At 36.0% G+C, this 12342-nt stretch overlaps 2 protein-coding genes across 4 annotated transcripts in view; both read right to left on the bottom strand.

The window, feature by feature from the left end:
* UMAD1 (UBAP1-MVB12-associated (UMA) domain containing 1) overlaps positions 1–12342 on the bottom strand; it is a 559686-nt gene that overhangs the window by 261835 nt on the left and 285509 nt on the right. The gene's annotated exons all lie outside the window — the stretch shown is intronic.
* MIOS (meiosis regulator for oocyte development) overlaps positions 1144–12342 on the bottom strand; it is a 38131-nt gene continuing 26932 nt past the window's right edge. For all 3 annotated transcript variants that reach the window (XM_050782947.1, XM_050782948.1, XM_050782949.1), the window contains exons 9-12: positions 9814–9966; positions 8487–8691; positions 2559–2688; positions 1144–1629 (exon numbers count right to left, since the gene is read on the bottom strand). In XM_050782947.1, coding sequence (XP_050638904.1) covers positions 1533–1629; positions 2559–2688; positions 8487–8691; positions 9814–9966 — 585 coding nt within the window. In that variant the 3' untranslated portion in view covers positions 1144–1532. The remainder of the gene's footprint in view (positions 1630–2558; positions 2689–8486; positions 8692–9813; positions 9967–12342) is intronic.

Below are 12342 nucleotides of genomic sequence, written 5' to 3'. Positions count from 1 at the left end.
TGAAATCAATTAAGATTTACTCAAACGAAGGCTGGAAAAAGTACCCTTAATAGCAATCTTTAAAAAAATTTGCAATTCCCGTCTTTCATTTGAAAAGACTCATGTAGGTGAAACATTTAGAGTAGATATGTACCACTTCTTATGTTTTCCTAGAAAAGGGTTTTATATATCAGATACTCAAGGTTAAAAATAAATTTAATCTACTTTTAATATTTAGGTTGTACCTCTAATCTGACAAATCTTAGTTTTTGTAAGGCAAAACTGCTAATATGAAAGCTCTTAAAATTCTTGTTTTATTTCTCCAAAATCTATAAAATAAAATTAGATTTACTCTTTATGAATACAGATTCAACTACAAAGTTCCTAGTTCAGTCCCTCTGCATATGGCAGATGACAGAGAAGCATCTTGTAAATTCTTTGTATTTCTCTTATAACTATCTAGCTATGAAATGAGAAAAAATAAATTTTAAAATAAAGTCCCTGACTTAGCCCCAGTAACACTTAATATTTAAAAACTTACATCTAAAGTGGTCTCTGAAGTGACCCTATTTCTCCAACACTTCCTAGTCTACCTTGGAAAAAACAAGGTATGGTATTCCAAATCAGGATGGAATTTGACAGTACAGAAACACTGACATTGTACTAAATGGCTAGTTACATATAATCTTGCATAGACTTTGTATGCAGTAAAATGTTCTCAGGTGATGAGGATGACAAATTAGTATGGAGAAAAACCTTTGAAGACAAATCAGGACATTGGAAAGCAAAAGGTAGAAAGTGAAAATTTTGTATGTTCACCTGAAATGGTACATGTTTTTCTCTTCTGAAGAGAAAAAGTCGTAAGATAGATTCTTCCTCTTGACTTTTCTAGGAAGACGATAATGTCTACGCCAAAAGATTGCTTATCTTAACATCAAAGTATATGAGGGAAAAGGCTCCTTTAAAAAATACATATTTATACATACACACATAAATATGCACACACACACACATATATATAACAGACAGTAATAAAAAATCTTCTCCAGTGTGGTATAGGGGCTCTTCAATTCTAAAAGTAAAAATCTATAATTTTAAATTAATCTGAAAGAAATCTAAGCACAGCTGAACTTAAAACTATTGTCTGAATCATAGAATTAGTCATTTTATTTTAAAAGTGCACATATTTTATTGAAAGATATCCAATTTCAGCTTTGAAGATATAGGCTCAAAATCTGTTCTTGGCTATTCCAGAAATTTTGCTTGTAGAGTGTTCATAATTTCAACCAAAACTTAGACAGCTTTTCTAAAGTAGACTTTTCAACCTGCTGAACAGAACTCATGTCTATACTGTGATGTTTATTTCAGCAGCATTTGTCTCTGTGAAGCACATCAAAATCACTCAAACATCAAAACTGCTGATCTGATAGAATGATTTATTTTCCCATTACAGGTAAGTCATGAATGACTTGTTCTGAGGTATGTTTCTGAGCTATGAAGGACACCTATTAGAAAGCTCCACACTTGAAGGTTTCTCTTAAGGTGATAACAATTTATGGCTGGACAGCCTCTGCAGGTACCAGATTCCCTGTTGTATCCAACTGCATACATTTACACGTGCATGCAGACACAGGGCACTCTGCATGGTCCCTAAAAAAACAGGTCAAATAACAGTTAAAAATCCAAATTAGACATACATACATTTATTTATCTTTTTTTTTTTTTTTTTTTTTTAAAGAGACAGGGTCTCGCTATATTGCCCAGGCTGGACTCACACTCCTGGGCTCAAGCCATCCTCCTGCCTCAGTCTCTTGAGTAGCTGGGACTACAGGTGTGCACCACTGTGCCCACTTGTTTACTTATATCTATCTATAATGCAACTTTTCAAAATGGCATTTGGAAAAATGTAGAAACTAAAACCCAGAGGAAAAAAGCATCAAAAGCATCAAATCATAAATTACTGCCAAGCTGAACTTTAGGGAGAAGAAATACATACCTTTTACTTTCTACATATATGGCAAGATATTTCATTTACAGTTGTGAAGGTGACAGGGATGTGCTCAGTTTAAATTGGCTAGTGAGACAAATTGGGTATAAATGCTGTATCAATCAGAAGCACAGGGCCACTGGCACCATTCAAAATAAAATTCAAATATGGTCTTGAGAGTCTCAATTGCATGACTACATAAAAAGCTTACTTAGAAGAGAATTCAGGCAGCAGTATGATATGCTCTTTTATCATTTCATTAGTAATTCAATTGCATGATAAATTACAGCATATTCAGTTGTAAAAACTGTAAACTATCCTCTCCCCAAATAAAGTTAAATAATGTTATCAAACATTTAACTCATACAAAAGATTTAAATTAGTTCTTACACAAGTATTACCTTTATAGTTTAAGGTTATATAGGATATCTAATGATGAAGTGTTCATACCACCTTTGTTAACGTCTGAGTGACAGTAAAAATAAAATTCATACTTTGGCTAAATGTTAACAGATAAACCCAAACTATTTAGAAGCAATCTGTGTTATCCCCCACAAATCCAAGCCTATCAAAGAAGAAATGTGCTGATTACCTGAACCAACTAAGCATATGTCCAGCATGTCCACCGTGCCTGCAATTATGACACCATGTAAACCAGTTGTTAAATTGGGCTAATTTTTTGTCCTTGCTCAAGTCCACTTTTTCATCTGATTTGGTTCCTCCTATGACGAAAGAAAACGATCTTCATTAACTGTATCACAATATTTTATTTAAAGTTACTTTCAAAAAGCATTACTAAAACTGTGTTCCAAGTATGAATCACACATCATATTGAAATAGCAATTTTGATGGTAGGTTCTAGTTTAGATGAAGTGAAACTGAATGACAGGAGCTCCCCTACATTTTTAATAGCCAATATAAATATGGAAAAAAATAAAACCCACTAAGAAACAATCTAAATTTAAAACTTTAGGGAGACCAAATCAGTAGTTTAAAATTCTTCCACAAGGAAAATACCAGGCCCAGTTGGCAAGTGAATTTTACTTAACATTCATGGAACAGGTAGGGCTGGGTGTGGTGGCTCATGCCTGTAATCCCAGCACTTTGGGAGGCTGAGGCGGGCAGACCACTTGAGGCTAGGAGTTCGAGACCAGGCTGGCCAACATGGTGAAACTCCGTCTCTGTTAAAAATACAAAAATTAGTCGGGGGTGGTGACACGTGCCTGTAGCCCCAGCTACTGGGGAGGCTGAGGCACAAGAATTGCTTAAACCTGGGGATTGGAGGCTGTAGTGAGCCGAGACCGCACAGCTGCACTCCAGGCTAGGTGATAAAGCAAGACTTCGTCTCAAAAAAAGAAAAAAACAAACAATCAAGGGATAGGTAATTCTCATCTGTACAAGCCCTTTGAAAGAAGAGAAAAAGTGGAAAGTTTCCCAATGCACTTCATGAGACTTGTGTAACTTAAGCAATTGCTTAATTAGACTTAATATTTTTACTTACTTGCTATCTATAAAGACATTATGCATCAATAACTATGTTCAAAATTTTGCTTGGACCATTGCAGGCCACACTTTCATGACCAAAAGGATAATCTTGCAGTCAGGAATAGTTTTTAAAAATATCTGTTTTTGCTAATAATATGAGGTGAAAGGATGTATAAGTAATTCAATGATTTAAGATGTAAACACAATAAAATTATTCCTGAAAGGGTCACCAACAATAATGAGAGCGTAAAAAGGAAAGGGGGAAGAGATAAATAAAATATAGATCTGATATGGACACTACTTTAAACCTCTATGTAAAGCTCTCATTAGTGCTTGTCACTTTGTTTTTGTAAATTCTAACATAAACAGATAACAGACTGAATCAGAACAAGCATACCCTTATGTTTTTCTGATGAAGCTGGAAGTATTAAGGTCTACCTCACTGCCAAGTATAAAGGCTTAAGATCAAATGACTTCAAATTTTAAAAGATTTATAGTGAATTATGAAGACAAGTGCCACAGAACACTTTAGGGGAAACTAGAGTTTCACTTATGCACTAACTCATAACGTAAGAAGAAAATGAAGGAAACCAGTAGATAATCTAGCTTTTAAAAAATGTGTCATTGTCCAGAAGTTAAGTTCTGTGAGGGCAGGGATTTTTGTTTTCTTTACTGTAACATTTCTAGCACTTGGAACAATAGGTACCAAGTAAACATTTGTTGAATAAATAATATTTATGACATTTACAATGATGTTAGAATTGTTTCAATAGATTTCTTATCTTCAAAGCACAACTGAGTATAAAAATATCAAGTCTCAGTTAAATAAGCTTGTAGAAATTTCAGCTATTTGAATCACAAAGCAAGATGGATGGATGCAATCTCTGATTGCAGGCAAAGCACCAGGGAGGTTTAGATACTTGAGCCATTAGCCAGCACTTGATTTCTATTAGATCCTGTTTTATTTTGGAACTAGGACTCTTCTGATTTCACATATCAAAAAAGAGAATTTGCTTCTTTTTCTTTTTTTTAAACTTTTACTTTAGTTTCAGGGGTACATGTGCGGGTTTGTTATACAGGTAAATTGCGTATCATGGGGGTTTTGGTGTACGCATTATTTCATCATCCAGGTAATAAACATAGTACCCGACAGGTAGTTTTTCAATCCTCCTCCCACCCTCCACCCTCCACTAAGCCCTGGTGTCTGTTATTCCTTCTTTATGACGATATGTACTCAATGTTTAGCTCCTACTTATAACATGCAGTATTTGGTTTTCTATTCCTGTGTTAGTTTGCTTAGGAAAACAGCCTCCAGCTCCATGCTGCTGCAAAAGACATGGCTGCATAGTATTCCATGGTGTATATGTACCACATTTCTTTATCCAGTCCACCACCGATGGGCACTGAAGTTGATTCCATGATTAAACAGTGCTTATTATTCTCTAACTTAGCTCAGCAATGCCTTTAAAGATCATATTCAGGCTCTTGCTAATTTTTCTACTGTTTCTTAGCAGTTCACTTCCTACGTCCTTTCACAACAATACACTTGGTCTTCCAACACCCCCTGTACTTATAATACTTACCAATCTCTTCACCCTAGTTCATGTCTTTTACTCTTGGTCTACAACCTGGAAGGCTTCCCTGCAATCTTCATATATTAAATCTACCAATTTTAAAGACTGGCTTAAATGGTAACTTCCTCCTGAAGCTTTCGATATCCTTCAGATAGAAGTAATATTTCCCACTCTCAAAATTCCTAATTCTTTCCTTATATAATAGTCCTAATTCATGTTGGGGGTTTAGATGTGTTCCAGAATCCAGGATGTTTGGGATTTTAGAAAAAAGGAGCAAATATGTACACCTTGAGGGTAGTCTAAAGCACCCTGTAATCAAACTCGTTAGTATTTCTGCAGTGAAACATGAATATTCACTAATAAATAAGAGAGATAAATATCTTAATAGCCTCACATCAATTCTGAACAGGTTTTGTGGCCAAATGAGATTACTGTAATTTTATTTTTAAAAGGCATTGAACTTTCAGATCTTTTTAGAGACTCTGAAATGACAGATGGAATTGTAGACCAGTATTTATTTTCTAGAAAATATCACTTATTTTATACTCGTTAACTATGCTTATTGTACACCAAAAGCTCCAAGAGGTTCTTTGATTTATTCATCTCAGCACATCAGCCTTATATTCATGTGCCAAGTAAAATCAGTGTTCAAATATGTATTACATATAAAGAAATTATTTCTGAAGCAAATATGGAAAAAATTCTATAACAAATATGGAAAAACGTTAATATTTGATAAACCTGAGTGCTGACTATTCATTATATTAGTCATCATAACAAAGAGTTTGAAATGTTTTAGGATTTTTCTTCAAATTCTAGAAAATTATTTTCTCTTTTTACCTATTTAAAAAATAGAAAAGATTGAAAAACTGATATTCAGCAAAAAGGAAGAGTGCCCAGGTGTAAGAATGCAAATAATCCTTATAGCTTCCTGAGGCTTGTGGTCCAAAAGATGTGTTCCATTTAATTATTTCTATATATCTCAGTTCGTATACACATATGACTTATTTATGCTATATTTTACCTCCTTGTGCTCTCATTGTTGTAGATATTCCAAATTGTTATTTTTTGTTTATTAGGACTAGAGTAACATAAAAGAGTGATCAGTATGTAATGTATAAAATAAAAATCCTCGATTAAAATTTAAAACTAAAATGTACATTTAAAACATTACGTATTGCCTTCATTTCTTTAAAAAAAGCATCTAGATGGAAAAATAATTGCTAAGCCAATGATACCAGCAAGTCTTTCATAAATGTTAATGTAATGATAAAGCAGACTACTTAAATGAACAAGATACAGAATAGAATTATAAAATGTGTGCACTAGAAAGGATCTCCAGTCCAGAGGAAGGTGCAAGTAACTCTCAATGTCACAGAGTGAATGTCATAGAGCTAGAATTAAAACAGACATTCTCACACTCTAACCAGTTCTTTATTCATTACACCTGTGTGCCAAATACCCAAAATGATTTTAATTGAAAATCTTGCCACAGTATCATTTTCAAATTAGGTAAAGAGCTGGAATAATTCCAGCCACCAGGTATAAGATATCTGATTATCTACTATTCCAAAATGTTTTTCCATGTTTACTATAAAGAGTAAAAAATAATGTTAATATTTCTAACCATTACAAAATATAGGCTGGGCATGGTGGCTCATGCCTGTAATCCCAGCACTTTGGGAGGCTGAGGCAGGTGGATCGCTTGACTTCAGGAGTTCAAGACCAGCCAGGGCAACAGGGCGAAACCCTATGGTCCCAGCTACTTGGGAGGCTGAGGTGGGAGGATCACCTGAGCCCAGGAGACAGGAGGCAGAAGGCAGAGGTTGCTGTGAGCCGAGATCATGCCACTGCATTCTATCCTGGGTGACAGAGTGAGATCCTGTCTCAAAAACAAAATGAAACAAAACAAAAACACTGTGTGTATATATGTATATATTCCAAATTGTTATTTTCTGCTTATTAGGACCAGAGTAACATAAAAGAGTGATCAGTCAGTATGCAATGTATAAAACAAAAATCCTTGATTAAAATTTAAATCAAAACTAAAACGTACATTTAAAACATTATGTACTGGCCGGGCGCGGTGGCTCAAGCCTGTAATCCCAGCACTTTTGGAGGCCGAGACAGGCGGATCACGAGGTCAGGAGATCGAGACCATCCTGGCTAACAAGGTGAAACCCCGTCTCTACTAAAAATACAAAAAACTAGCCGGGCGCGGTGGCGGGCGTCTGTAGTCCCAGCTACTCGGGAGGCTGAGGCAGGAGAATGGCATGAACCCGGGAGGTGGAGCTTGCAGTGAGCTGAGATCCAGCCACTGCACTCCAGCCTGGGTGACAGAGTGAGACTCTGTCTCAAAAAAAAAAAAAAAAAAAAAAAAAAAAAAAAAATTATGTATTGCCTTCATTTTTATATATATATATATATATATATATATATATATATATATATAAAAATTTACTAGGTAACTGACAAACAGCAGAAGCAGCATCGAAATCTAGCAGTCAAGGGACATGACTTCTAGGCTGATACTTTCTCTATGCATTTTCTTATTTATTATTATGTTTTAATTAAAATTTTTTTTAAAATTTAGGACAGAGTCTTGCTCTGTCGCCCAGGCTGGAGTGCAGTGGCACGATCTTGGCTCACTGCAACCTCTGCCGCCCGGGTTCAAGTGATTCTCCTACCTCAGTCTCCCAAGTAGCTGGGACTACAGGTGTGTGCCACCATGCCCAGCTAATTTTCTGTATTTTTAGTAGAGACAAGGTTTCACCGTATGAGCCAGGATGGTCTCGATCTTCTGACCTCGTGATCCACCGGCCTCAGCCACCCAAAATGTTGGGATTACAGGCGTGAGCCACCACACCCGGCCAAAAAAATTTTTTATAGAGATGGGGTCTCACTATTTTGCCCAGGCTGGTCTCAAACTCCCAGGCTCAAGTAATCCTTCTGCCCTGGCCTCTCAAAGAGCTGGGATTACAGGCATAAGCCACTGCACCTGACCCTTCTCTTATGTATTTTACAGGTAGGTTTTGAAGATGAATGAAGAAGAAATGTCAAAGTGCTTTAATGATGTCAAAAGATCCTTAGAAATACAAAGTATCTGTTATTAGGTGCAGGTATACTGAGTTTTAGATAATCAAATTTGAACGAACTCCCCTTAGTGAAAACAGTGATAAGAAAATGGTAATATTTTAAGATTATTTCATATTTAAGTTTTTCTCACAAACTTTAAATTGGTCAGAACTTGTGAAATTACCTGAAGTATCAATAGATATAGATTTTACTTTTAATTTACATAGTTCATAAATTATAGGAACATAAAAGCTTTCAAGCTAGTAAACTGCCCTTTCTTAGAAATAATAACAAACTCTAGCTAGTTTGTATTTTATTTGCAACATTAACTCAATTATGTAAGAATCATTTCAGCTCATAAAGTATTTCGTAAAATTATGTCATACCAGGACAGCTAGAAACTGGTGTTCCCATATTAATGAGACAAAGTGCACATCGAGGAAGGGGTTTTCGACAGCCAGGACAACTTGTGACTTTAGATTTTGTTGGTGAGCCACTCACACCATACTGACTAAAACCTCTGCCCTGATGAGGCACAGTTGAACAGCTGTAGGAGATTGACTTGCCACAGAAATTGCAACTCACAAAAACCTACAAAACAAATGAAAGAAAAAATAAATGTAATGCAAACCATAATGGAATGCTAAATAACTTAGTTTGCTCCTAACAAATTATTTTTAAATACTTCTAAAAAACTTTATTTTATATTTCAAAATTTATCTGCTAAGGTTGGCTAGCTCTCATTTAAAATTTGTACTTAGCAATTACATTTTTTGGATACTTCCTTTTTAATTATATTCTTACTAATATCACTGAAATTGGTGGAAGAACTCAAACTTTAGACTCCAACATTTTAGAAATAACAGTGACTTCAGAATTCACACTGGGACATTACAACATATTCCAGTATGACTTCTAAACCACAGTTCAGTGATGTAATGTTGTGAACAAAATTTTCTTATAAAGAAAACACTCTTCCTAAGACAAAAAGGAGTTAACAATCTTATAATGGTAAATAGTTAAATTTTTAGAATAATAGCAATAGAAACTGTTCGTTTTGTTTTACAGTAAATTGCTAGGCTCTTAATCACTTATCATATAGATTAGTAACATGTACTACCATGTAATGCTATTTTATAAACACTCTGGTTTTAATATAAGCACTTTCTCAAGTTCCTAAAATAAGAAAATAGCACCATCCAGTGCCCATATTGAGGATAACATAATATTTGATATCTGAAGTAAGATACAGTGATTTAATGTGATATACCTTATGTGACAATAATCTTTTATTAAACTAATGCTAAAAAAAATTTTCATGTGTAATTAAACATACAGATATAGGTAATACTGCTAAAGTCTAGAAAAACCCAAATCCTGCCTTACTGCACATAAATAATGCCAAAAAACTTAATACATAAGTGGAATTTATAAGATAATATAATAGTTTAGAATCTGAAAGGGCTGGAAATATACTGGAAAACTTCAGGCCTGCTGTGGTTTGTTCTATCTCAGACTAAAGCTCAAGCCACTGAGATGACTGTTAGCAAGACGCAGGACCAAAGGACAGGAAGATCAAGGACAAAGCTCAGTCTAGAAAAGACAAAGACATCAATGGGAACTCAATATAAGCAAAATAATGAGCTAATAATAATTTATTAAATTGAACATCAACATGTTACAATTTGATTTTCTCCAAAACAATGTACTTACCTGTGCTAAAGGCTTGGAACTGGGATCCAGCTTACTCCTGTGAATATCAAATTCAGCTCGTTTATGCCAAAATCTCCAGGCATCTAATAAATTTCTATAATTCTCAATCCAGTACTGAACCCTTTCATCCTTAAGAACATCTAAAGGTGAACCCTAAAATGAAAACATGAATTACTTCAATTATTTAAAATCTCCTGGCTAGGCCAGAGACTTCTGGGTAGCATATAAGTATGAGTAACAGAAGAAATAAGCTTTTTTTTTTTTTTTGCCAAAAGCTGGCTCCTAATGAGAATAAAGACAAAATTTATGGAAGCTCCATTAATTTATCTCAAGCTGGGTTCCACTAATGACATAAATATATACTTTATATATCATACCTGGCCAGGGAAGTGTAATTTTCTACCTTTTAGTTAAGTTTAAGAAAACAGAACTTCGTGGTTGAATGTTGTAAACAGTGATATGAATACCCTTTGTCCCGGCAATTAAAAACCTCTGGGTTCACAAACTCTGTTTACTATCAAATACAAATGTAATACAGGCTGGGCATGATGGCTCATGCCTGTAATCTCAGCACTTTGGGAGGCCGAGGTAGACAGGTCACTTGAGGTCAGGAGTTCGAGACCAGCCTGACCAACATGGTGAAACCCTGTCTCTAGTAAAAATACAAAAATTAGCCAGGTGTGGTGGCAGGTGCCTATAATCCTAGTTACTCGGGAGGCTGATGCCTGAACCGGGAGGCGGAGGTTGCAGTGAGCCGAGATTGCGCCACTGCACTGCAGCCTGGGTGACAGAGTGAGACTCCATCTTAAAAAAAATAAATAAATAAAAGTCCAAATGCACACCAAAATTGCTTGGTCACATCTGAACTAACAGTTAGCTTGGTCCTTCCTATCTAGCAATGCATGGTAAACTAAGATGCTGCTTTTATATACTTATTTATCCGTAAGTTAAACCCGTCTATTCTTACTCTTGCCTTCCATTAAAACATACATTTCTTGCCTTAAAAATAATAAAACAACAAGAAAAAGCAAAACCAAACCAAATACCTTCTTAGTTCTTTTGCTCCTAGCCACAGTTAAAAGCAACACCTTGTTTTAGTTAAATTTACTTTAGAGTTCTTCTCATTAAGAACTTCAAGTTCTTGCCAGTAAGAATTTTCCTAAAGTTGTATTTTCCCTGGCAGCTGTGACATTCCACATTTCATCTATGCTCGCTTTAGGTTTTCTTTTCTTTTCTTCTTTTTTTTGGAGATAGAGTCTCACTCTGTTGGCCAGGCTGGAGTGCAGTGGCACGATCTCAGCTCACTGCAACCTCTGCCTCCTGGGCTCAAGCAATTCTCCTGCCTCAGCCCCGCGAGTAGCTGGGATTACAGGGGTGTGCCACCATGCCCGGCTAATTTTTGTAGTTTTAGTAGAAACGGGGTTTCACCATGTTGGCCAGGCTGGTCTTGAACTCCTGACCTCAGGTAATCTGCCCGCCTCGGCCTCCCAAAGTGCTGGGATTACAGGCGTGAGCCACCGTGCCCGGCCGCTTTAGGTTTTCTTAGAAGACTTTCAGCCCTGTTCAGGATATCTTCCTTAACTTTACATAATGCAGAAAGGAGAGAAAGTCTCTACTTCCAATGATGCTTTGGCATCAATCTGAAGGTCAGTTTTCTCAGTCCTACTCGGGGGCCAATAGAAAATACAATTTCAGAGAGAACCTGGCATATATCTTACTTATAAAAAAAAAAAAGAACAAATATCGTAACAGCTAATATAATCTTTAGACATCCAATCAAAAACTGAAGCAACATATCTTTCATCTATTAAATTCGGTGTTAATTACCAGAGTTAAATTTAGCTAAAAGAACAAGTGAAACACATAGCTTACAATTTCATTTCTTAAAAAAGTAGAGGTCTACTTTAGCCCTAATTACGACCGACTAGGCGGAACTAAGTACCAAAGTAGCATATAATCCCTGATTTAAAAAGAAAATTCACAGAAAAATAAGATGTTTTCATATCTCATTCTTTCCCCTTATATGGCAGGAAGGAGATAAACTAAGAAAGAATTTGGTCAATACATATACAGTAAGTCTTCTCTAGATCCTCTCCAGTAAAGCCTAAACATGATCTGTAAAGAAAACCACAACATGATCTGTAAAGAAAACAGTTCAGGCCGGGTGTGGTGGCTCACGCCTGTAATTCCAGCACTTCGGGAGGCCAAGACAGGCGGATCGCAAGGTCAGGAGATCGAGACCATACTGGCTAACAAGGTGAAACTCTGTCTCTACTAAAAATACAAAAATTAGCCAGGCTGGTGGTGGGTGCCTATAGTCCCAGCTACTCAGGAGGCTGAGGCAGGAGAATGGCGTGAACCCAGGAGGCGGAGCTTACAGTGAGCGGAGACTGCACCACTGCACTCCAGCCTGGGCAACAGAGTGAGACTCTAAAAAAAAAAAAAAACAAACAAAAAAAACAGCTCAGAGGTTGAGTCTGACCAAATTAGAAGGGCTTGGGAAAATAGTGTTTTGATTAGTAAAGAGAT

Source organism: Macaca thibetana, chromosome 3 (assembly GCF_024542745.1).
Source record: "Macaca thibetana thibetana isolate TM-01 chromosome 3, ASM2454274v1, whole genome shotgun sequence".
Taxonomy (NCBI): domain Eukaryota; kingdom Metazoa; phylum Chordata; class Mammalia; order Primates; family Cercopithecidae; genus Macaca; species Macaca thibetana.
The sequence above is the reverse complement of the archived record's forward strand: the minus strand, read 5'-3'. Positions and strand labels throughout refer to the sequence as shown.